General features: G+C 43.2%; 1 protein-coding gene across 1 annotated transcript in view; it reads left to right on the forward strand.

Annotated features, from left to right (window-relative positions):
- Nucleotides 1–5: 5 nt before the first annotated feature.
- Nucleotides 6–25,177, forward strand: part of ABCB10 (ATP binding cassette subfamily B member 10) — a gene marked incomplete at its 5' end in the record, with an annotated part of 33,887 nt that continues 8,715 nt past the window's right edge. The window contains 9 exons of the mRNA XM_034663580.1: nucleotides 6–66; nucleotides 10,062–10,262; nucleotides 11,147–11,349; nucleotides 14,948–15,082; nucleotides 15,873–16,019; nucleotides 17,031–17,166; nucleotides 21,537–21,632; nucleotides 22,743–22,952; nucleotides 25,021–25,100. Of these exons, the coding sequence (XP_034519471.1) occupies nucleotides 6–66; nucleotides 10,062–10,262; nucleotides 11,147–11,349; nucleotides 14,948–15,082; nucleotides 15,873–16,019; nucleotides 17,031–17,166; nucleotides 21,537–21,632; nucleotides 22,743–22,952; nucleotides 25,021–25,100 (1,269 nt within the window). The remainder of the gene's footprint in view (nucleotides 67–10,061; nucleotides 10,263–11,146; nucleotides 11,350–14,947; nucleotides 15,083–15,872; nucleotides 16,020–17,030; nucleotides 17,167–21,536; nucleotides 21,633–22,742; nucleotides 22,953–25,020; nucleotides 25,101–25,177) is intronic.

A 25,177-nucleotide genomic window follows, 5' to 3' on the forward strand; every position in this document is an offset into this window, starting at 1 on the left:
TGGCCAGGCGCTCGGAGGCCCAGAAGCTCTTGAGGCTGGTGTATCCGGAGCGCGGGAGGCTGGCAGGTAGGGCTTTCTCCGTCTTCTCCCCCTCAGCCGGTCAGCACACCTTCCAAAGCGCGTAGTCCGGGTACACAGTGGAGGCGGCAGAGAGACCCGGGCCAGTTGTAACACTGTGAGGAGGGACGGGCTGGCTTTTTACGTGGGGATCTTTACCAAGAAGTGCTGAACGGAGCGCTCACCTCTCGGTAGCATTGTCAAGCCTTTCGGGTTGGCCGAGAATCTGTTCTGAGTAGTCTTTTATGTTTGTTTTCTTAGCTTGACATACATTATACAAGTGGAGCAGTATCTCATTGGAATCTTTGGGTCCGTTCTGCTTTGGCATTGCCAGCATTCTCAGAATGAGCTGGGTCTCCCCCCCGCTTACATTTTAAAATTTATTCTAGCCAAAAATATACCTGTTTTGTATTATGCAGTTGTACTACTTCTTAAAAACATTACTATGCTAAGCGAAATTAGAGAAAGACAAATACAATATGATCTCACTCATATGCGGAATTTAAGAAACAAAACAGATGAACATAGGGGAAGGAAGGGAAAAATAAAATAAGACAAAGACAGAAAGGGAGGCAAACCATAAGAGACTCTTAACTATAGGGAACAAACCAAGGGTTGCTGGAGGGGAGGAGGAGGGGATGGGGTAACTGGGTGATAGGCATTAAGGAGGGCACTTGTAATGAGCACTGGGTGTTATATGCAAGCAATGAATCACTAAATTCTACCCCCGAAGCTAATAATACACTATATGTTAACTAAATTGAATTTAAATAAAAAATAAAAACATTATTTGCTTTAGGCAATTTTATTAAACAGTCAACAGTTTTTTGCTGTGTGAAGCAAAATAATGGAAACCTTTCAGGTTTGTTTCAGGTACTTTTTGCCTCTCTGAATGGTAAGCTGGAAGTTACTAGCTCTTCAAGAAAATCAAACACTGGCATGATCAGCGATCTGTGAACTCCAGAAACTATGAGAAACTGTAGATCATAACCCAACTAAATCATAATTAATTTTTTAAAGAAATCAAAATGAATGTTTTTAGAACGATTTTCTATACTTCCTCATTCTCAACCATAATTGGGGAAATGTTTACATGCAAGGGCCTTTTAAGATCTAAAAGTTTTTGAGATTCCCCTAAACCTTCATTTCTTTAATAAATATTTATTGAGCCCGCTCAGTGTATGGTAGGCCATGGTGTTACATTGGCGCGCAGAAAGAAACATGGTCCTGTTCCTGCTAGGGCTTCCAGTTTAGTGGGGAGGAAACAAATAATCATATGACTAGAGATAAAACTGCAACCATGATGAGGGCGTGGGAAGAGGGCCTATGAGGTTGTCAGATGCAGCCCTTGAAACAGGTGAGAATCCCACATGCTTTGCTGCAAATCCATTGCTTTAGAAAGGATTTTCCTGGAGAGTCATTTGTGATGTAGGTGCTGTGGAAGAAGGCAGATAGAGTAGGAATGTTTTACCTCTCACTGACTGTTGAAGCTTAGAGAAATTCTTGGTATCATGGAGGTATAAAAATTTATTTCATTGCTCAGTTGGTCATATGTAGACTTTGATGGAAATAAAGATCTTTTACTCTATTAAAAGAAAATTTTGAGACTAGACGATCTCACTGGACTGTGAACTGCTTGAGACAGGCGCTGTGTCTAATTCTGTCTAGTTCTTAGCATGCGTGCAGCATGGAGCAGGGGCTCAGAGTGCCCGAGATGATGGAATAAATAATGATCCCACCAGGCCCAGATTGAGGTCCAAATTTAGAGACCCTGAGCACTACGTCTGCCGTTCCCATATGCAACTCAAAGTGAGTGCAAGGAAACCCAGTTTTGTTTTATTTCTGAAATATTAGGTGCCAGGAAGGTGTTTCGGGTGTCAGGCTTTGCTGGTACCCACATGTGCTCAGCACTATGGATAGCCCAGCCTGCCTCTCTTAAAATCATCATCCCTGTACCTTCTTTCCGTTCTCATAAAGCAAGAACTGTAGCTCCTTTTATTTTAAGAAGAGCCATTTTGATCTTCGCCTCATTGGATAATTGTGAACATATAATCTGGGAAAATAAGTCCGAGGTTGATACACTAATTTTTTTTAAACAGATAATAAATACATATTGTATCTTAAGAGGAAATCTGATGAAAAACTCTTACTAGGACATATGGTTTCCTTAAAAGTCATTATATATGATGTATTGAAACCAGTCTGGATGTTGGCATTTGTGGGATTAAAAGGAAGTGGGGTGTCATCACTAATTTGTAACTTACCATCATAAGAGCAGCCTCAGGTATTGGCACATCTCTTCGAAATGCTGCAGATAAAGAGCTGCATGCACGCGCGCGCGTTTGTGTGTGTGTTAAGAAACCAAAAAAAAAAACAAAAAACTGAGCTGAAGAAAAGTCCAGTGTTAATTTGCCAATTTTTAGGAAAACAAATGCAAAAATCCTTTTTCAGCGATTCAGCTCTACATTTGATTAACAGTATTTTCATCTGTCTTCAGCAATTTGCTGAGTATGCCACCTGAAGTCTGTGACCAGAAAACTTTGACCTGAAGTAATTTACATCAGAAACTTCAAAATCAGGGTCTGCCATTTGAAGTGTTTCCAGATGTGTGCGGAGAAGAGTTTTAGCATTATTTCCATTCTTCTCCCAAAGGCACTGCGGTCCTCTCACCTGCCCCGTGCCCCGCCTCCATGTGTTTCACTTGGTATAGCAATTCACAGCCATGTCCCTATAGCCGTGGCCTACAAAGTTGCTCTCCAGTCTCTCTGTGGTAATTCTTCACCTTATCACCTTGGCGAGAGGAGTCTTAAAAGATACAGGAGCTCACTGAAGAGCCCCTGTGGGTGGACTGCTGGGATAAGAATTTATCCCAGCTGCGCCTGGCAGATAGAGGGAGACTGTGGAGGGCTCCAGCCATCCCATTGAGTTAGGGGCAGGGAACACTGCATAAATTGATATCAGGAGTGAGCTGTGGGTCGTTGTGGCACTGTGAGGTTATAATGACAGTGCCAGCCTGGAGGAGCACACAGGCAGCTTGCCTTCCCTACACTTTCCAGGCAGGTTCCTGGTTACACTGTGCAAGCAAGGTACCCCTCCACCCACACTGTTCAGTCGAGGCCTCTGTGGAGAACTGGGGAGGGTGCCTCTCATTTAAAATACTGATAAGGGCTTGTGGGGCTTGAGATTAGGACCGTTCTTAGAACCTGATGCCCACCAGGGGGTTTTGCTGAATTTATAGTTACATTCTATGAAGTGACCGAAAAGAATAGAGTGATAAAACCAGTGAATGCAGTAAGCAGAGGGTGAGCCGTACTTAGAATGGCTGTTTCCTGAAGCCCGAGTCAGGACAGAGGCTCTACCAAGGACAGCACTGCTGGCACAGTGAAGCTGAACCTCTGAAATTGAGATTGCTCCAAGAAGCCGAGGATGTTTGTTTGCTTGGCAAATACCATATTCAGAGAAAACATTAACATTCTGTGGCTGTGCTATGAAACGTGTTAGAATTTATTTAAGCAGACAATGCATACCATATTTTAAAAGAACTTGGTATTAAAAAAAAGTAGGGTTTGTTACTATTTTTATGTTGATTACAGGTTGATTAATATTTTGGGTATATTGGATCAAATACATTGTTAAAATTAATCTTACCCGCTCCCCTTACTCTTTTAATGTGGCAGAAGATTTGAAAGTATGTAAGTGGCTGCCATCATATGTCTCCTGAATAGCGAGTGCTGGAGTCAAAGGCACGCCTCCCACTATTGCAAATATGGCCCAGATGCCTCAGTCTTCAGCACGTGCTGGCAGTCTGGAAGATCTTTGTTCTGCAGATTACTCCATGAACCTGAGCAGATTCCTAAACTCTGTTTCCTGCTAGTCTAGCAGCCCCTGATGTCTTCACTTCCTTCCCTATCCAGCTTAGATGCCAGGTTTCTTCACCTCACCCTCTAACCTGCAATATCCTCTCCTCGTTTGTGTCTCATAATACCCACCTTGCCTCCATGGAGATGTCTCCTAGACACTGAAAAACTCAAACATGTCCAAAATCCAAAGTTGCCTTTTCTGCTCTGTCACTTCTCTCGTAGAGTGGACTGCTGTGTGAACCTTTGCCAGAGCTGGAGACATTCTTGGCTCCTTGTGGTGATAACAGTAATGAAGATAATAGCTAATTATTGTTTGCTAGATATTGGGCCCTGTATCAGATGCCTTACATATATGTACTTAATTTACTCCTTGTAATATTGCTATGAAGGAGATATAACTTTTATAGCCATTTTATAGATGAAGAAACTGAGGCACAGAGAGACTGAGTGATTCACTGGAGGTCAAACAGCTAGGTGGCAGAGCGAGCAGTCCAGTTTAGAACTTATACTCCCAACATGCTTCCCAAATCCAGCCAATCCTCAGGTCCTGTAGAGCCTAGTTCTTAAAAATATCTCCAGTCCTTGTCACCCTCCTTGTATTGTCTGCCTTTACCCTAGTTCCTCTTGCCTGGAGCAGTGGAATAGCACGTCTTAACAAGTCTCTGTCTGTAGTCATGCTGACCTCCAGCCCTCCCCTTTCACTCTGCAGCCAGAGAGGATCATTTAAAATGCAAAGCTGCCCTTCAACAGATGACTGGATTAAGAAGTTGTGGTCCATATATACAACGGAATATTACTCAGCTATCAAAAAAAAAGTTTTCTCAACATTTGCTGCAACATGGACAGCACTGGAGGAGATAATGCTAAGTGAAATAAATCAAGCAGAGAAAGACAATTATCATATGGTTTCTCTCATCTATGGAACATAAGAACTAGGATGATCGGTAGGGGAAGAAAGGGATAAAGAAAAAGGGGGGTAATCAGAAGGGGGAATGAAGCATGAGAGACTATGGACTATGAGAAACAAACTGAGGGCTTCAGAGGGAAGGGGGGTGGGAGGAATGGGATAGGCTGGTGATGGGTAGTACGGAGGGCACGTATTGCATGGTGCACTGGGTGTTATACACAATTAATGAAGCATCGAACTTTACATCAAAAACCAGGGATGTACTGGATGGTGACTAACATAATATAATAAAAAAACATTAAAAAAAATGCAAAGCTGGGGACACCTGGGTGGCTCAGTTGGTAAAGCGTCTGCTTTCCACTCAGGTCATGATCCCAGGGCCTGGGATTGAATCCCAACATCGGGCTCCTTGCTCGGTGGGAGCTTGCTTCTCCTTCTGCCTGCCACTCCCCCTGCTTGTGCACACACGCTCGCTCTCTCTCTCTCTCTGACAAATAAAATCTTTAAGAAAATAAATGAATGAATGTAAAGTTGACTGTAGCACTACCCAACCTAAAGCCCTCTTAGCCTACCATTCTGCAAATTCCCTATTCCATGTTACAGTCTAGAACCCACTACCTCTCCACTTTCTCAGTACTTTTTCCTTTGCGCCACAAGGTCCCTGTTCCAACTCTGTCCTGCAGCCGTTGTGCTTCCTGGCCTGCCCCAACCCCCAGGCTCGTGTCCTTTTTAATGCTTGGAATGTAGTAAGATGAAGGCTTTGTCCAGTGCAGTTCTGCATTATACGAACCGGGTGACATTGGGCAAGCTCCCTCGTCTCTCTGTGCATGAGTTTCCTTTGAAATCATGTGGATATGAGGGTTTGGGGAGGATTCAAGGAGATAGTGCCTATCAAATGCTTCAGACAGTGGTGGGGACTCATTTTTGTGTTTCATCTTTAGTCCTGGAGTGACACTGGGGTTAGCTGTACCTGCCAAATGGTCAGATGCCTCATTAAAAGATGGGTACCATGTCTAGCAGGTGATGGGAGTGCCGTACAGCTTCTTCCTCCCATCCCAAACCTCTGTTTTTTCTTGAGCCATTCTGCATTGTAGGGTTTCTTTCCCCCTTCTTTGAAGAATATTTCTTTCACTTTTTGGGTGCCATGATTCGGTAGAATGAGGATAACAGAAAGATACCTGAAGATATCTGTCAAGAGATACATAACAGTTGCTGGGATCCCATCAGACAAGGATAGGAACAAGCAAGAGGCTTAACCACGAAGAAAAGTTGGAGAAGGATTTCTCAAGGATTGTACTATAGTCAGCATGTCGGGTGTAGGGAAGAATCTGAAATGACAGGGTACAAGTCTAAACTATTCAGTAATGTCTAAGACAGTGGTATGTAGTGAAACCTCTGTTCACAAGAATCCATCTAAACAAAAGCTGAAAAAATCTTTTATTTTACTTTTGTCTACATTCAGTTTGTAGGAAGAGGACAGAAATGGCAATAAAACAAATGGATAATTTTTTTTTAATTAAAAGCAAAAGGGGATATCCTGGAATGAGTTTGGATTCAACTAAATTCCTTTTTCTTTGTAATCATTATCATTACTGTGTAAGAACTAGTGTTCAGAATCAAAATCATGGGGCATTTCATTCACAAACTACAGATTCTGATTTGGAATAAATTAGAACACCGGAGGAGGGAGGGAGAAATGGACCTTCTAGCACTTCACTTTCGTTATATTCTTGGAAGCATTTGCCCGAGTGAAAGAACAGACTGGAGAGACGAGCTACTAATGAAAGATGAAGCAGAAAGGCTTCTCGGGTTAATCCCTTGTTCCCCAGGACACCTCCTTTTGAAGCATGCCAGTTCACCACAGTTGTGTGGAATCCCAAGCCAGACGTTCTGTGTGCCTGTGGGCTTTCAGTCCCTCTGGGCCCTGTCACCAGGAACGTGGCATCTTGAAACAAGACCCCAGGTCTTACATCAAAATGAAATGGCCCTTGGCCAGGTTCACATTATTCGGCTAAATTGTGATTATGGGATTTTAAGCCAGACACGGGGACTTTCTGGCTCTGTGCAAAGAGTCATTTCCATCTGGATTGCCTGGTCCCAGATCTTACAGTCCTATTTAGGCAACTGAGGAACTTTGGTCTGATACACTTTGGTGCCTTCTTGGTCAAAGTTCAGTTTATTTGTTCATTCGTTCAACAAATGTTTATTGAACTTCTTTGTGTCTGTGGGGGTGGGGATATAGCAGTGAACAAAGCAGGCAAAAATCTTTTATGTCCTGGGACACCTGGCTGACTCAGAAGAACATACGACTCTTGATCTTGGGGTTGTGAGTTCAAGCCCCACGTTGGGTGTAGAGATTACTTAAAAATAAATTTAAAAAAAAAATTTATGTCCTAATGGAGAGATAGACAATAAACAAGTGAAACATTTAGAATGCCAGAAGGTTGGGGGGGTGCTAGGAGAAAAATGAAGACGGAATGAGCAGCCAGTGTTGGGTATCTGTATTTTAGATAAGGTTGTCAGAGTAGGTCTTCTCAAGAAGAGGAGGTCAGGGGGCGCCTGGGTGGCACAGCATCTGCCTTTGGCTTAGGGCGTGATCCCGGTGTTATGGGATCGAGCCCCACATCAGGCTCCTCCATTATGAGCCTGCTTCTTCCTCTCCCACTCCCCCTGCTTGTTCCCTCTCTCGCTGGCTGTCTCTATCTCTTTCAAATAAATAAAAAAAATCTTAAAAAAAAAAAAAAAAAAAAGAAGAGGAGGTCAGAAGGCCTCGAGGAAGGAAGAGAGTGTTGTGTGCAATGTTCCCTACTTAAAAGGCTCTCCTTTCTCCTAGAGCTCTGCCAACTAAAACTGTTGGTACTGAGTTTACTCTATATTCTTTTTAAATATAAAAACTTTTTAAATTGAAGTATAATTGATGTATAATGTTATATTAGTTTCAGGTATATAATGTTTTGAATCACCAATTATGTTACTCAGCACTCACCACGATAAGTCACCATCTGTCACCAAACATCATTTAGTACTGTATTATTGACTATATTCCCTATGCTGTACTTTGGTCTCTGTGACTTATTTTATAACTGGAAGATTGTACCTCTTTTTCTCCTTTATCTATTTCTCGGTACTCCCTCCCACTTTCCCTCTGGCAACTACCAGTTTGTTCTCTGTATTTAAGAGTCTAAAAATTTTTTTAATTCATTTGTTTTGTTTTTTATATTCCACATATAAGTGAAATCACGTGGTATTTGTCTTTCTTTGTCTGACTTATCTCACTTTGCGTAATATCCTGTAGGTCCATCCATCTTATAGCAAATGGCAAGCTCAAATTCTTTTTTATGGCTAATAGTCCACTGTGTATTGTGTGTGTGTGTGTGTGTGTGTGTGTGTGTGTGTGTGTACCACATTATCCAGTCATCTATGAGTGGACACTTGGGTTGCTTCCATACCTCAGTATTGTAAATAATACAGTCTACACTCTTTTTATTAAGGTTATGTAAAAATAATACCCTTAATTGCAGTGTTAGCATTAGGCAAAACACAAAGAGAAGCAACTGCTGTTTGCAGGGTGCGAGAGCTCCCATCTCCCAGGGCTCAGTGCACGTTGTATTCATCTAGGAGCCTCACCATTGAATCTGTACTGGTGGCACTAGCTGGGTTCCTAATGGGACCAAACTCAAAAGGTATGCAGTGGCATGTACCCTGCTCCCAAACACCCCATTCTTTTTCCTTTTTTAAAGATTTTACTTATTAAGATTTTAAGGAGAGAGAGAATGGGGGGAAAGCAGAGGGAGAGAGGGACAAGTAGACTCCCTGCTGAGTGCAGAGCCTGACAGGGGTCTCAATCTTACAACCTTGAGATCATGACCTGAGCCGAAATCAAGAGTCAAACGCTTCACTGACTGAGCCTGACAGGCACCCCAACCCCAGTCTTAAGAAGAAACTACTGTTACCTGTTTCTTACTAGTCTTCCAGAGATGTTCTGTGTGTATATGAACTTAAGAGCCAACAAGCAAATGTTAACATTTGTGTCTTAGGCTGTTTTCACTAACAATGTATCATGGTGGTGTCGATACCTGGAGAGTTGCCTCATTCTTCTGAATGACTGCGTAATACTCATGAAATGAATGCTTCTTAATTGATTAACTTGTTCCCCACTGGCGGTTGTTTGCATACTTTGAGCCTCTTGCTGGTATAAGTAATGCTGTAATGAACATCCCCCCATGTATATGTTTTGCGTACACATGTGGGAGTATGTGTATAAGTTAAAATCTTAGAGAATTGCTGGATCAAAAGGAATGGACATTCACATTTTAACCAAAATGATCACATCACTCTCCATTGCAGTTGTGCCACCTTGCACACCCACAACAGTGCAAATGCCTCTTTTCCTACACTCTTTTCCTGTGTTTCTTCACCAACACAGTGTGTTATAGAACTCTTTGATCCTTGCCAATCCAATAGATGAAAACTGGTATATCTTTGTAGTGGAAATTTGCATTCCTCTTGTTACGAATGTCACTTACTTGCCTGGGGGATGTGTTGTTCTTGATTGGATTTTCTCAATATTTTCCTTTCTGATAAGACTCTATCCCCCCTGTTTTTTAGATGTGTGAACAATTGTGTTATTATCTGTTTTCATATCATGCTGGTATTCTGGTGCTTTATTCCCCAGAGCATTAAGATTAAGAAGGAACATATCACATGTGTAATGGATGCCAGTAACAGTATACTATTTCAAAACTTGAAATAGCCTTTGGAAGTAGTATCCATAATCCGGAGTTTTACCTGCATTGTTTGATCTTTAAGCGAAGGCGCAGTAAGATGCCAGGGAATGACAGTGTATAGCATGAATGTAGGAAAAATGTCATCTGAGCTGAACACCCAGATCAAGAGGCCAGGAGGGAGGTCAGAATGGATCTTCAGATTTTCATAGTTAGTTTTTGGCTATTCCCGGCAAGGAGGACATGATCAGAACTGGGTAAAGCAAAAGTCGTTTTGTCTGGGTACTTGGGCATGATCAGTCCCTCCCTACGGTCACCCTATTCGTTCTGGCCCTAGAACCCCCTGGGTTCTTGCCTTTAGTCAGGGGTCCGGGAGCAAAAGGAAGGAAACTCGCAGCACCTGAGAACAGCACGTGCTCTGAACAGCAGCTCTGGGAAAGAAGCGTGGTGACATCGGCCCCCTGCCCCTTGCTGAAGCGCCCCCAGACCTGAGAGCTGCTTGTGTTTTTCTAGCCGCAGTTGGTTTTCTGGCCGTGTCCAGTGTCATCACCATGTCGGCTCCCTTTTTCCTGGGAAAGATCATTGACGTCATTTACACAAACCCGACCGTGGACTACAGCTGTAACCTGACCCACCTCTGCCTGGTGCTCAGCGGCCTGTTCCTGTGCGGCGCGGCTGCCAACGCCGTCCGCGTCTACCTCATGCAGACTTCAGGTACGAAGGCCCTCCTCTCGAGAGCCAGCGAGGTGTTCCAGACAACGCCTAGTGGGGTCACGTAGGGTCATCTGGGCTCGAGTTTCCTGTGCTCCAGGCCGTCTGTTCCTCTTTCCTGCCATCACATTCAGCAGGGACAGAGCCCCATGTACGGTCAGATGTTAGAGCTACGAATTGTTTTAGATCAAGCACTCCCTTCTCAACTCTCCTTGTACATGAACCGAAGTGAGGGAGGTAGCCTGTCTTATGGGAGGTCTGCAAACATGGCCCGTGGTCAGATGGCTGGAGTTCTGAGCCTCCTTCAGGGAACTGTGGAAACCTTCTCTCTCCATGTGTGTGTTTCCCCTTCAGTAGGCACTGGGGTGATGATTTTTTACGGTACTTCCTTGACGAGGCCTAGTGGTTCCCAGGTGGGCGACTGCCGCAATAACCATAGAGCCTGGGATGCCCGACTCTAAGGCGCTTCTCACTATTTAGCTAATAAAATACTCTGCAGATAATTAACCAGTGCTTGCCATCTGAAAGTTCAATACAGAAAAGGATTGCCAAGGAGGAAGAAAATTAGCTTTTGAGAAGTTAATGTAGTAAAGCTTCTCTGTAACTAATATTTTTTAAACGTCTCTCAGAGATACTGTATTTTATCACTGCATCCCAGCCTGCACATCCACAGTCTGTGTATGGTTACTAAGAGAAAATCCGTGCTTGTTACTGTGCATGCCTGCCCATATGCCAGGGCTCAGGCGAGTCTGTTCCCACCAGGTGGCTGCAGGCACCAGACATGCCTCAGACGCTGAGTGCTCAGAAGAGGTCGATGACCTTGGGCCAAGCTGCTCCCTGTTAGGTGGCTGCACCCAAGCTGATGCCATCCCTGTTTGCTTTTGCAGGTCAGCGCATTGTGAACAGGTTGAGAACTTCGTTATTCTCCTCTCTTCTGAGGCAAGAGGTCGCTTTCTTCGACAAGACGCGCACAGGAGAATTGATTAACCGCCTCTCCTCAGATGCCACACTCCTAGGGCGTTCGGTGACCGAAAACCTCTCAGATGGGCTGAGGGCCGGGGCCCAGGCTTCTGTTGGCATTGGCATGATGGTATGTTGGCCCGGCTTGTGTTGGTACCTTCTAGTCAGGGCTTTGGCCTATGCCAGGCCTCTTGGTCGTGAGATGAGCTCAAATTGAGCTCTTCTCATCACCCTGTAAGCCACTTAGCCAAGAGTGCTGTCACAGAGGCTGCAGGGACGTGGAGATGTCTTCCTCCTGTGTGGCCCCCGACAACCTTCATTTCTCCAGAATGACTTATCTGGAGAGTGGACCATTACATTTAGAAAAGATTACATTATTGCCTGGCTTTTCCAAGAATGTGTGAAAGAATGTTGCAGAAAAGAGCAACAGGTGGAAGGAGCCCTTGGGGTGCCAAGCAGTGGGTTAGAGGAGAGATTGTAAATTACAGTCTCTTCCTGCCCCCCTGCCCCCAAAAAAGGCAGTGTTATCTTGACAAGACCGAGGGTTCATTTCCTTTCCTCTTCTTGTAAGGAGGAGGATAAATTCCATCCTTCTGTACACAGAAATAGATCTATACTCCACCGAAGTGAGCTCTCTCTACCCCCACAGCCTCTCTCCTGCCTTAACTGGGTGGCTTGAGCACTGTCTTCTCTCTTTGTCTCACTTCTTCAAACCATATTCCTCTTCAGACCTGTGCTGCTGGCCAGTAGAGATGTCATGCAAGCCACATAGGTAATTTTAAATTTTCTAATAGCCACATTTTAAAAGGCAAAAAGAAAGTTGAGATGAGATTAATTTTAATAATATGTTTTATTTAACCCAATATAAACAAAGTATAAGTTCAACATGTAATTTATATAAACATTATTAATCTGATATTTAATATTATTTTTTCACATTAAGATTTCAAAATCCAATGTGTCTTTTATACTTATGGAACATCTGAATCTGGATGCCAAATTTTCATTGGAAATATTTCACCTGCATTTAAATTTATAAAATTTACCAATAAAAAGGTAGATTGAATGTATAGGTTTTCCAGACATACCTAAAACTTTACCAATAACTGAATAGAAATAGAATATTCGGGGCGCCCGGGTGGTTCAGTCGTCAAGCGTCTGCCTTCGGCTCAGGGCGTGATCCTGGCGTTATGGGATCGAGCCCCACATCGGGCTCCTCTGCTGGGAAGCGTGCTCCTACCTCTCCCACTCCCCCTGTTGTGTTCCCTCTCTCGCTGGCTGTCTCTCTCTCTGTCAAATAAATAAAATCTTTATTAAAAAAAGAAATAGAATATTCATTTTTAAGTTTAAATTTTAACTAAAGCTAAACAAATTTAAGAATTCAGTTTCTCAGTCACACTAGCAACATCTGAAGTGCTCAATAGCCATGTGATGCTATCATTTTAAGCAGTGCAGTTCCGGATCCCTAGAATGAGGACTGTAATTAATCCCATCTCCCAAGTGGAATAGCTTGGGCTTATGTCCTCTTTGCTTCCATGTAGCACTCGATCCAGACCAGAAGGATGTGTTGCAGACTGAGCTGGTACGTTCAGATTATGGAATGGAAAGCTGCTTTGAAATCCCCCGTTTTCCCAGCCAAGAGAGAAGCTGAGCTCTGGAAGAAGACGCATTCTGCACTAAAGCACCATTTCTAAATATCGATAACACTGGGACTCAGGAAGAGTTGGGAGCCTCTTTTTGTAACAGTTTCAGACAGTTCAGTAGAAGTCTGATGGCTAATCAGAAGGGGCCTTCGTCTGCTCAGGTGGCCATAACAAAGTACCACAGAGTGGGGCCTAACCAACAGAGATTTATAGTTCTAGAGGTTGGGGGTCCAAGGTCAGGGTACTGACAAAGTTGGTTCATTGTGAGTGAAGTCTCTTCTCTTGGCTTGTAGGTGGCTGCCATCTTGACATGTGCTCACATGGCCTTTCCTCAGTGCTTGTGTAGAGAGTGTAGCTTCTTCTGTGTCTCTTCTTTTAAGGACACTGATCCTACCAAGGCCCCACCCTTATGACCTCCTTTCACCTTAATTACTTCCTTAGAGGCCCCATCTCCAAATACAGCCACACTGGGGTTAAGGCTTCAGCATATTAATTTTGGGGGGACATAGGCATTCAGCCCATACAGGGCCTCATGAGGTGGCGTCACCTGGTCTTTAGCCCTGGAGGAACAAAAGTATTCTTCGTTTCTCACAAGCTCCCTGGACATGATTTATGACGAGCTTGCTCACATATGTCTGTCCCATACTGCAGGTTTAATAATTTACATCATGGGATCTTCCTTCCTACATTAAGATGTGTGTTCCTGCTATTCCAACATTCCTTTTTGGTGACAGGGCCCCTTCAGAAAGTTACTACTGAGCCTGGAACCAGAGCAAGAGAGGTATATGGTTCTGAGACAGTCTACCCAGGGGTTCTGATGCATGTTCCTGCCCCACTGCAGAGGACACCCCATGCAGTTGGTTTGCTTGAGCTCCCTTGTAGTCAGGCCCCAGGACCGTCAGGCCTGCTCTGATTGTATCACTGGCCCTGCACGTGTCCTGCTGGCAGCCATCATCCCCGGGCCCTGCTGGACTGTTTGACTTTTCTGCTCAGGGGGGATCACTCCATGAATTGAAGGTGCCAAGCTCACTCCTACTGCAGGGCCTTTGTGCACTTGCTCCTTCAAGACCCTATTACACCTGAAATTGTCCTCTCTGTCCCTCTGTCATCCATTTGCTATCTAGCTCTCCCCTTGGATAAAACTCCACATGGGTCAATTATCTTGCAGGTGCCTGGAATAGCATGTGCTATGTGTAGGCATTTGGTAATGAGCTGTAGAATGAGTAAATGAATGAATGATTGGTTGATCCATCTATTACTGTACATTTCAGTCGGCAACTTTTCCTCAGCTTTTTAAGAAAGCCTTATGCTGATTATACAAATGAGATTTGGCAGATTTTAACAATTTGATGAAGAGATGCTAGTGCCATTTAAAATCCAATCACCAAATTGCAGGGTTGACAGGAAAACCCACTATGTTATTTCTATGGAAGTTGATTACTTTGTCTTTGAGCAACTCCAGTTGTTAGAAACTCCTTATGTTGAATCCACATCCACCCTGCTGAAACATCATTCCTCTGAGCTGTGGAAACCGCTCTCTTCTTCTACTTGTTAGTTATACCCTCCTGCTGAGTCCTCTTTCATCTGTCATTTGATGTGGGTTTTTGTGGTGTCTTTGCCCTCTTGGTCATTTCAGTGAAACATGTTGCTCTGGTTGTTCAGTGCCTTGGAGGGGATCCAGGCTCAAATACAGAATTCCTGGTGTGGTCTGGTCAGCATGGAGCAGCATGGCCTCCTTCCTTTACTCCTGTCCTGACTTCCCCTTCTCTGTGGCTGAACAGTGTGGTCTACTGTACACAGCATTGCCTCAGCAATGGTACAGCATTGGAGGGTAAAATATTTCCATCCTTTTTCAGCAGCTTTGTCATATTACCCCTGTGTGGCATGCTGAATTTTCATGGAGTTTTATGAAGATTGAAGATGTCCGAAAAGTTCCACCAAAACAGGATGTATAACTTTGAGACAGCACCTTCAAACCTGCCTATTAATTGAAACATACACACACACACACACCCCTCTACAGTAGGTAATGAGAATGTCTTGCTACTCTGTGTAACAAACACTTTTGGCTTTTGTTTTTGACAGTTTTTTGTCTCACCTAATCTGGCCACTTTTGTTTTGAGTGTGGTGCCTGCAGTATCCATCCTTGCTGTGATTTATGGACGTTATCTACGGAAACTAACCAAAGTTACCCAGGATTCCCTTGCACAAGCCACTCAGGTAAACGCTGCTCCTCTGTGTGGTCTCCACTAGAATGAACTCAGAGCCAAGGCACTAGGAGGCACACCCTAAGAGATGTACTTAGGCTTTTCAAAAAAAGTACTTACTTCTCCTCAAGTTAGCCCTCAAGATCTAGAAACCTAAAATAGTCTGCCTCCTAGACTAGATTACTGCCCACACCTTGGAGTAGATCCCACTTGACTGAACACTGTAGGAACTCCTTAGTTCTCTATCATCACTATTTCCTATAGGATGGAAAAGCTAATTATATTTTGAAAATAGTTTCTGCATGACACTCTGTCCTTTATTAATTAACAAGTGAAGCTTTGCAATGCTATCCTATATTGTGTTTTTTCAAAATTAAAAATAACTGTTACATTTTCAGTTACAAAAAACCATGCGTGTTTGTAATTGAAAACTTCAAAATATAAAGAGAGAAAATAACACATATAACCCTGTCTCTTAGAATGGATGTTATTAACATTTTAGAGTCTGTCTATCCTTTTTACCTATCTTTTTTCTCTGCATAAAAATATATTTCAGTATCTATTTATTAGCCTTCCTGTTTGTCTTTCTATCTATATATATGGTGTGTGTATGTATAAATATTTGTGTCCAAAAATAGGATTGTTCATATACTCTGCTTTGTAACCTATTTTTGACTTAGTCGTGTATCATGAGCAGCTTTCTATTGGTAGTGTCTTAAAAATTAGAGCCCCATTTTAACTTGCCTGTAGAAATCTTGAAATGTGACTGTCTTCTCCCTGAAGTGTATCTGTTATTCTCTCAGCTAGCTGAGGAACGTATTGGAAATATAAGAACTGTTCGAGCTTTTGGGAAAGAAATGACTGAAATAGAGAAATACACCAGCCAAGTGGACCACGTGATGCAGTTAGCAAGGAAAGAGGCATTCGCTCGGGCTGGCTTCTTTGGAGCAGTAAGTAGATCATTTTGAAAAGAGTGCAAAGGGTGGATGTTATGACTGAAAGACATTTTTATTCTGTGACTCTGCCATGAAGTAAAAATAATTCTCTTCCACTTGAAGACTAGGTGTGAGCATTCATAAACTATTTCTGTGAAAGAAGAGGAAAACTGCATGTAACAAAAGGCAGTGGGTGATGAGACCAAAACAGGGTGGGATCAGGCAGCTTTGCTGTGTGGTCCAGACCACCTGCATCCACTTCACCTGGGAACTGGCTGCACGTGCAGGTCCTTAGCTCCACTCGAGACCTATGCGGCGGAAGCTCCGGGGAGGGGGCCAGCAATCTGTTTTAACAGGCCACCAGGTCATTCTGATGCAGGCAGTTTGAGACCCACTGAGGATTAACCAAAATAACTTCAGTGTATCTCAAGAAAAACGTATGAAAAAATCGATCACATTGATCAGTACTCAAATATGACACTAAACTAGAAAATCACCGTGAGGGGAAATCCACAGCATGTTCAAATTGAAAAGAACTTCACGTGATTCGATCATGGTCATGATTTAGAGACAGAGGAAGCAGAGACCCAGATAAGGCAGCACTGACCAGAGACCACGCACCTAACAACACTCAAGGCGGATCAGAGAGAAAGGACGCCAACTGCTTATCCAGCTTTGCTGGGGGTGTCACATTCGCATATATAAACACACATATCATCTATGTATTTGTCTCCTCCTTACGGAAAGAGTTCTTAATACTGTTTCTTCCTTTGCAAGCTGAACTGAGTAAAATAGGAATCAGATGGGTGTCTTAGCTCCTGGGCTTTCATGGTGATGAGATTATTTCCTACAATACTGCAGTATTTCAAAAGTATTTTTTAATTTGAAATTCAGATTAAAACTTACTATTTGGAAAAATCTTGTTGTGATAGTTAAATGCAAAAAGGAAATTATAGGCCACGTTAATCCTTGTAGTATTTAGGTCTCAGGTTCCCACCTAACGTCTCTGTTTTCTTCATTTGACAGACAGGGCTCTCCGGGAACCTGATCGTGCTTTCTGTCTTGTACAAAGGAGGGCTGATGATGGGCAGTGCCCACATGACCGTGGGTGAACTCTCATCCTTCCTAATGTATGCTTTCTGGGTTGGATTAAGCATTGGAGGTATATAATTTAAATGGACTTGGGAGTTACAAATTAAAATCAGTTATTGTTTTGAAGTAAAAATTTAACTTTCCCATTACACCACCTCTCATCAGTTAACTTGCAACTGAAAAAAACATTGCCTAGAATGTTTGTTCAACTTGACTTTGAAAGAAGAAATAAAGATATGAATGTGATCTTCCTGCATTGGTGGGCAGTTCCTTGGCTGGAAAGTTGAGGATTTTTACAGGCCTCTTGTGGCTCACTGAGCTCAGGGTCATACTGGAGCCGTATTTTCCAACTTGCATGTTAACACCGCTTGTTTGCTTTGGCCCTGGAAGGTGGGGAGGAGGAAGGACAGTGCTGAACAGGGATGTACACAAAACCCACAGTCCTGTGGTAGTGTTAGGTTCCCGACTGACACATCACGGGGGACTAAAATTCCTTTTGTATGAAGTCAACCACTTTCAAAACTGATGAACAGTCAAAAAGTATAAATTAGAAAGTACATGAAACAGAGTTGCTTGCTTTGTCAGGAATCTCTCGGAGTTCAGCTTTTGTTGTTCATTCCTAGCTGAAGGGAAGCAAGGTCCATGGAGGCAAATCTGTGTGAAGTCTGCAAGGTTTTCTTTTCTGTACCTCTCCAGCATGCCCAGCCAACAAGGGGCAAGTGATTTCCTGCTTTTTGTTCCCTTTCTTTGAAGACTGAGATGGAAAGATTAGATAAATAGCTTGAGGTCTGGTCAACGGAAGTCTGGTATCCCACAGTGTCACCTCAACCTGAGATTTTTATTGTCAGGGTTTAAAGGTAGAGGCTTTTCCTTAGACATCTGCAGGCAAGTGAGGATATTTTCTGGACTGAGATTTCCAGATCTGAAAATAGCATTTTAGTTCTGCTGGTTGCTCTTGAAGAAAAACCTGATTAAGACGGTTCAGGGTGCTGAGTGACATGGGAAGTGGGAGGCTCAGTTCAGGACCGGTGATGTGGTTTGCTCTTCTCTCTGCCCCAGGGTTGAGCTTGCTGGGCTGCAGGATCTCACACCTGGGCGGTCACGTTCCTTCAGGTCTTCTGGCCTGCCTCAGGGTGGACTTATCCACCCCTACGTCCCCTCCCTGTGGCCTTTCTGTTCACGTTCCGTGCTTGACCACATTCAGCTTTCCTCCCCAGCCTCCCCTAATCTTAATTTTCTGCCACAAGTTGACTTGATCTTTCTCAGTCTCTCTGCTCCTCCCACCCGATTTCCTCCAAGCTGCTTGGCCTGATAGAAGCCACACCTGTTTTGGTGTATTCACTGTCTTACTTTTTGTCCTGGCAAGTTCACAACTGTGTCCTGCATAGAAGTATGTTGGAAACACAGTTCCTGTCTACTGGGAGTCAGTTACCTCCCCAGGTACAGAAGCTGCTGCTGAGGCTTTGTCTGTGCTCGAGGTCTGGGGGTCACTTGGCTTTCAGAGCCGCAGGCTGTCCCACATCTCCGGTCACAGGTACTGATACCTGCCTTCTGGTGATGGAGGAAGGAGAAAGGTACAGGTAGATGTGGCGGGGTCTGTTACCACACAGTCTCCCCCCATTTACAACCCAGACAGGTACGTAAGGCTACAGGAACTTAATTCAAGAAGTTTAAGTTAGATCTTAAATGTTTTTGTGAAGTTCACCGTTCAGAATAATTGCGTAATGAATCTGCAAGCAAGAAATTCTATTTTATTTATTAAATAAGAATTTTTAGATGTTGTTTTCTGCTTAGAACCGCATACTGAAAATCAAAAACAAATTCTACTTGCGTTCTTTGCTGAGAGAGGGTCAGAAGTGCTGTTTGAAGAAAAGGATGCTTGCTTGTTTTGCACCAGAGAATGCTCTTACGTCTTCTTACTGAGCCCCGATATCTTGTTTCTGATTTATTTTCGTTGAAGTGAAATTCATGTAACATAAAATTAACCATTTTAAAGTTTACAATTCAGTGGTATTTTGTACATTCACAGCTTTGTGCAGCCACCACCTCACCTTAGTTCCAGAATATTTCCGTCACCTCAGAAGAAAATCCATACTCATGAAGCAGTCTGTTTCCGTGTTCTCCCTCCCTCAGCCCCTTGCAGCCACAGTTTGTTTTGTGTGTGCATGTGTTTATTTTAGTTCATATAAATGGAATCACATAACATGCTTGTATGTTTGGCTTATTTCACATAGCATAATGTTTTCAGAGTTCACCCACATTATAGAATGGGTTGGTAGTTCATTACTTCTTATGACCCTAATACTCCGTTGTATGGAGAGACCACATACTGTTTTTCCAGGGCCATTTTGTCTTGTTTGTTTTCCAGAGTCTAAACTCTACTATGTTGAACTACCTCCGACTCCTTCCTTCCTTCCTTTTTTTTATTAATAGAATTTTTTTAGAGGAATTTTAGGTTCACAACAAGATTGAGGAGAAAGTACAGAGAGTTCCCACATCTCCCTGCCTCTACACGAGCACAGCCTCCCTCACGATCAACATCCCCCATCAAGGTGGTACATTGATGAACCAACGCTGACACGTCATTATTGCCCAAAGTCCATAGTGTATATTATGTTCATCGGTGTTGTATATTTTATGGGTTTGGACATGTACCTATCATTACAGTATCACACAGAATACTTGCACTGCCCTAAACATCCTCTGTGCTCTGCCTCTTCCTCCCATCCCCTTACCCTTCACAACCACTGATCTTTTTACTGTCTCCATAGTTTTGCCTTTTCCAGAATGTCATATAGTTCAGATTGGCATCTTTCCTTTAGTAAATGGCATTAAGGGTTCCTCCATGTCTTTCAGGGCTTGATAGCTCATTTCTTTTTAGCGCTAATACTTCTTGTCTGGTGTACTGCAGTTTCTTTGTATATCCACATACTGAAGGACACCTTGGTTACATCCAGGCTTTGGCAATTATAACCAAAGTTGCTATAAACATCCACGTGCAGATTTTCATGTGGACATAAGTTTTCACCTTCTCTGGGTAAATACAAAGGAATGAGATTGCTGGATCATATGGCAAGAGTCTGTTGAGTGTAAGAAACTGCCAAACTGCTTTCCATTTTGCATTCCCGCCAGCAGTGAATGAGGTTCCTGACCTCCACATCCTCACCAGCTCTTGGTGTTGTCAGAATTTCAGGTTTTCGTTGTTCTGTTAGGTGTGCAATGGAGTCTCACTGTTGTTTTATTTGCATTTCCCTGATGACACGTGAGGGGGAACGTCTTTATATATGCTTATTTGTTATCTGTATTTCTTCTTTAGTGAGGTCTTTGGGTTCAGGTCTTTTGACATTTTTTAATTGGGTTGTTTTCTTATTGTTGAGTTTTAAGAGTTCTTATATTCTGGATATCTGTCCTTTATCAGATATGTTTTTTACACATATTTTCTCCCACTCCGTGGCTTGTTTTCTCATTCTCTTTGGAGAGCTCAAGTTTTCAATTTTCATGAAGTTTAATTTATCAGTTCTTTCTTGCATCGATCATGTGTTTGGTGTTGTATCTACAAAGTCAACACCAAACCCACGGTCATTTAGGATTTCTCCTGTGTTATCTTCTAAGAGTTTTATAGTTTTGTTTTTTACATTTAAGTCTATGATCCATTTTGAGTAATTTTTGTGAAGGATCAAAGATTAGTTGACTATATTTATCTGGATCTGTTTCTGCCCAGTGCATTTTCAATTTAACCTGAAGAGTTTAATCCACTGTATTTTGCACAAATTTCCACAAACATATGCACAAAAATACCTTAGAGTATTTGGATAGCATTTTTATAGCATCCTTATTGAGGGAAAGTGTTACAGTGTATGTTCTTGTACTTGACATGGCCTAGTGTACTTGGAGTTTGTTTGCCTTAAGTCACTAATTAATTCATAGTTCAAAGGTGACTTTAAAAAGAGATTGCTGGAATATTTAACATTTCCAAATTCCTTTTCAGTGTTTAGCCTAGTAAAAATTCTATTTGTTGAGTGACTGAAAGAGGGGGTTTGATTTTGTGGATATGAATTTAAAATGAATATTGAGATGTTTTATATTCCTTTTAAGTAAGTGTTATATTTTATTAATATTGCTATGTTTTTTGACTAGGTAGATTTTCTCTGTAACATTGTGATTTTAATTCAGTGGTTGATTACTATGGCTACATGCATTTGTAAATTCCCAAACATTTCATCTTTGTTAGAAATCAATGAAATTGGAGGAGGAGAAGCTGAGGGCAAACAAGGGTATGAGACAGGGAATTTTGAATATGGTAATTGCCTCAAATCCTTTTTCGAAAGTTAACAGATTTTATATTAAAAGCAAGTTATTGTTACTGTTCTCAGAGGGCGGGGAGCAGCAGATGGTCATTTCCTGGCATCGGTGATGGATATGTTTGCTTCTTGTCCTCAGGTCTGAGCTCTTTCTACTCGGAGCTGATGAAAGGGCTGGGTGCTGGGGGACGCCTCTGGGAGCTCCTTGAGAGAGAGCCTGAGCTGCCTTTTAATGGTGGGTCTCCCATGGGTTTTTTCTTTGCTGGGATTAAACAAATGTGGCTTTGGACATTTAGACCAACTCTCTGCTCTACCTGCAAAGGACGAGCGTGACAAGGATATCATCCTGCCACACAGCAGAGAAGAGTGATGGGAGGGGCAGGCAGTGAGAGAGGAAGGATGGTGCCGGGCACTGCTGCTGGGCAGAGGGTGGTCCTGGAAGCATGGGGGCTGACGTCCCTGCACGTGATTCATTACCACCAATAGCAGGAAGGAAGCGAGTGCCACCTGGGGGTGCAGATAGGAAGGGCCCTGGCCAGTTCACCAGATTTGCCTTCCAAAGTGATTCTGATGTTTGGGTGGCAGGGAGGGTTGGGGGAAAGGAAGACAGATCACACAAAAGCCTCTAAATTTCTTGGCTTTGGGTAGTGGGCTAGAGGATTCTGGTGTTAATTGGCTAGAGCCATCTCCTTTATCAACTCCTTTCCTGGAAGCTAGTACTGGGGGAGCTGTGTGGCCTGGAGCAGTAGCTACTCCTCACTCACTGACTCCCAGGACATTGTTGCTTAGCCCCAGATCATGAGTGAAAGCCCAGTATTCTCCAGCTGAAAGAGATGGAGCAGCTTCTCCCAAGTCATTAGCAAGGTAATAATACCAGGCTCTGAAGCTGTTGTACAAGGCCCACCCATTTACCATCATTCTCTCAAAATACTTATTTAGAGTAGATAAGATAAACCCTGGACCTGGGGAACTACAGAGACAGTGGCACAGAGGAAAGGCAATGGGGTTTGAAACCAGACTGCTGCACAGGTGAAAGCTGGCTCCACTACCTGTTAGCATGGGCAGGTGGCTGTCTCTGAGATTCAGGGTCCTGTCATCTCTGCCTCTCAAGGCTGTGAGAACCAGACAAGCGCATATGTGCAGTGCCTGGTACAGAGTGGGTACAAGCAACTCAAGGTAAGCATTAGACAGAGGCCTCTTCCTGCTGTGCCCTGTAGGAGCTCATCCTGCAGGTGAGTTCGCGAGTTGTGGTCCGGAGGCATCTGCAGTCAGACAAGTGGGAGAACAGAGTTCTGCTGTCAGTTTGGTCTTTGCTTTAAGTAACTGGTATTCCATCTTGTTTCAGAAGGGGTCGTTTTAAACAAGGAGAGCTTCCAGGGCACTTTGGAGTTTAAGAATGTGCATTTCGCCTATCCAGCTCGCCCAGGAGTGCCCATATTCCAGGATTTCAGCCTTTCTATCCCATCAGCATCTGTCACAGCACTGGTTGGCCCAAGTGGTTCTGGCAAATCAACGGTGGTGTCCCTCCTGCTGAGGTTGTATGACCCCATTTCTGGTGAGTGCTTCATCACATTGTAGGGTGGGAGGACTTTCCAGAGCCCTTCTACTCTCATGTTCTGGGAGAGGACCAAATTATGCAAAGACCTGTCGTGTGAGAGTTCTGAAATGCCAGAAGGTTTGTTCCCAGGAAAGAAATCCCTTATACAAAGGTGTTACTTTTAAGAATATACAGAAGGCCTGTTAGGCGGTTTGTATATTTCATGTCTGACCTCTTCAAGTCCCAAGTGACTTCCTGTACTCTACCTCCTCATCTCCCATGCTGGTGTCCCTGATGACACCCCCTCTCCTGGGAGAGGATGGGAAGACTGCCCCACAGCTCCGAGAAGGTGCTCCATGGGTGGCTGAGCAGCACCACCCACCAGCAGCACGGTGGAGAAAGTACCACTCTCGGCCGGCCACTCAGCTTGAAAAGCTTCTCTGGAAGCCTTCAGGCTGCATCTGCCCATGAACTGCCAGTGACTAGCATGCAGACGGGCGATTTGGCAGCCAGTGATTCCCTTCTCTGGGATTGCTTTTTTAAAGCTGTTTTGAGGTAGTAGGGATTTTCTTAGTGGATTTTTCTTGTTCTGGTTTTTGTTTTTAAATGGATTATAGCATCTTTTAGAGCAAAGAACATGTTATTTTACTTCTTTATATCCTTTGTTAATGAAGAGGTAATTGACATATTAGTTTCAGGTGTGCAACATGATTTGCTGTGTGTATATATTGTGAAACGTCTAGTTAACATCCATCACCGCACATAAAGTTTATATCCTTTATATCAGAGCCTGGAGTAGATTTGTACTGAGGAAACAGTGATATTTCTCACCACGAAAACAACTCTTAGTAAAGATCACATCATTAATTTGAAATCAATATGTCTTGTGATCTTTGTGTCTTGTGCTTTTTGGTGAATACCATAAGAGAGCTGGTTATGTGCCAAATAATTAATTGACTTGGAGATGCTGACCCACGGAATCACCAACTGTGTTAAAATGGGTGTTAACTAAACTGTTTGCCTCTGGAATTTTCTATTTTGATTCACTCTACTTGCTATAAAATTCTGAATTTAGAAAAAATCCTAGTTAGGTGAACGCAAAGCAAGTCAAAATATGAAGCCTCTAGTTTCTTTATCATGGTAAATAAATCAAGGAGAAAAGAAACTACACAGAAATTCCAGCCTTACGTAGACTATCGAACACTTTTACTTTTTAAGTCAAAGACCTCAGGTTTTGCCAGTCTATGAAAGTTTGGAGCTGGCTTGTATAGTTCCACACCACTGACGGAGAAAGCGTGGTGTTTCTTAGTCACCGTTAGTATCATCCCCAAGCATTATCGAGTTCCCTCTGTGGTGTAGAATTAATACTGTTAGCGAGGGTCCCAGAGCTACATCTGATTATTTAAAAGCTCTGCTATGGTGTCAGCTTCGTGATTGTGGATAATGATTCTCCTCCAGCTGCATTTATGCAGGAAGGGATATTTTAAGGAGTAATAAAAGAGCTAAAAAAAAAAAGGGGCGCCTGGGTGGCACAGCGGTTAAGCGTCTGCCTTCGGCTCAGGGCGTGATCCCGGCNAAAAAAAAAATCACTGGCAGGATTGAATTTCCAGGACACGCCTCAGAACTTCACCGCAGAACCAGCCTTCAAGGTATTGCTGATGCTGACATGGTCAGGAAGCTCCGGAGTTAGGCGGCCAGCTTCAGAACTATGCCACAACTGCCAGTATTGGTGCCAGCAAGTGGACACTTCACCGCTTGCCACCTTCCACTAACTCACTTCGGAATCAGTTTTGCACAGGTGAACCTTCTCAGGGAGCCTGGAGTCACTCCAGAAAGGAAGTCATTGCAGCAAAGCGAGCTGGACAGATGAGCTAGTTGGATGGGCTAGTCAGCTAACCACTGCAGGGAGACAGTAGACAGGGAAATTCCATGAAATATGTTGATTTTAGATTCTGTTTAGAGATTCTGAACATTACTTTTAGTCTTTAAAAGAACTGAATGTGGAATTTTTCCACCAGATCCTTTCTGTGTTTACATTAGTCATTGGCCCCGTGACACTCCGTGACTTTCCTCTCCTCTCTACAAGGAACTATCAGTCTCGATGGCCATGATATCCGTCAGCTAAATCCCGTCTGGCTGAGATCCAAGATTGGGACAGTGAGTCAGGTAAGAAGAGAGGTTTCTATTTTTATTGCACTGTCTTTTAAATTTGCTTTTATTATTTATTTTTTCCTTAGACTTGA

Source organism: Ailuropoda melanoleuca, chromosome 6 (assembly GCF_002007445.2).
Source record: "Ailuropoda melanoleuca isolate Jingjing chromosome 6, ASM200744v2, whole genome shotgun sequence".
NCBI lineage: Eukaryota > Metazoa > Chordata > Mammalia > Carnivora > Ursidae > Ailuropoda > Ailuropoda melanoleuca.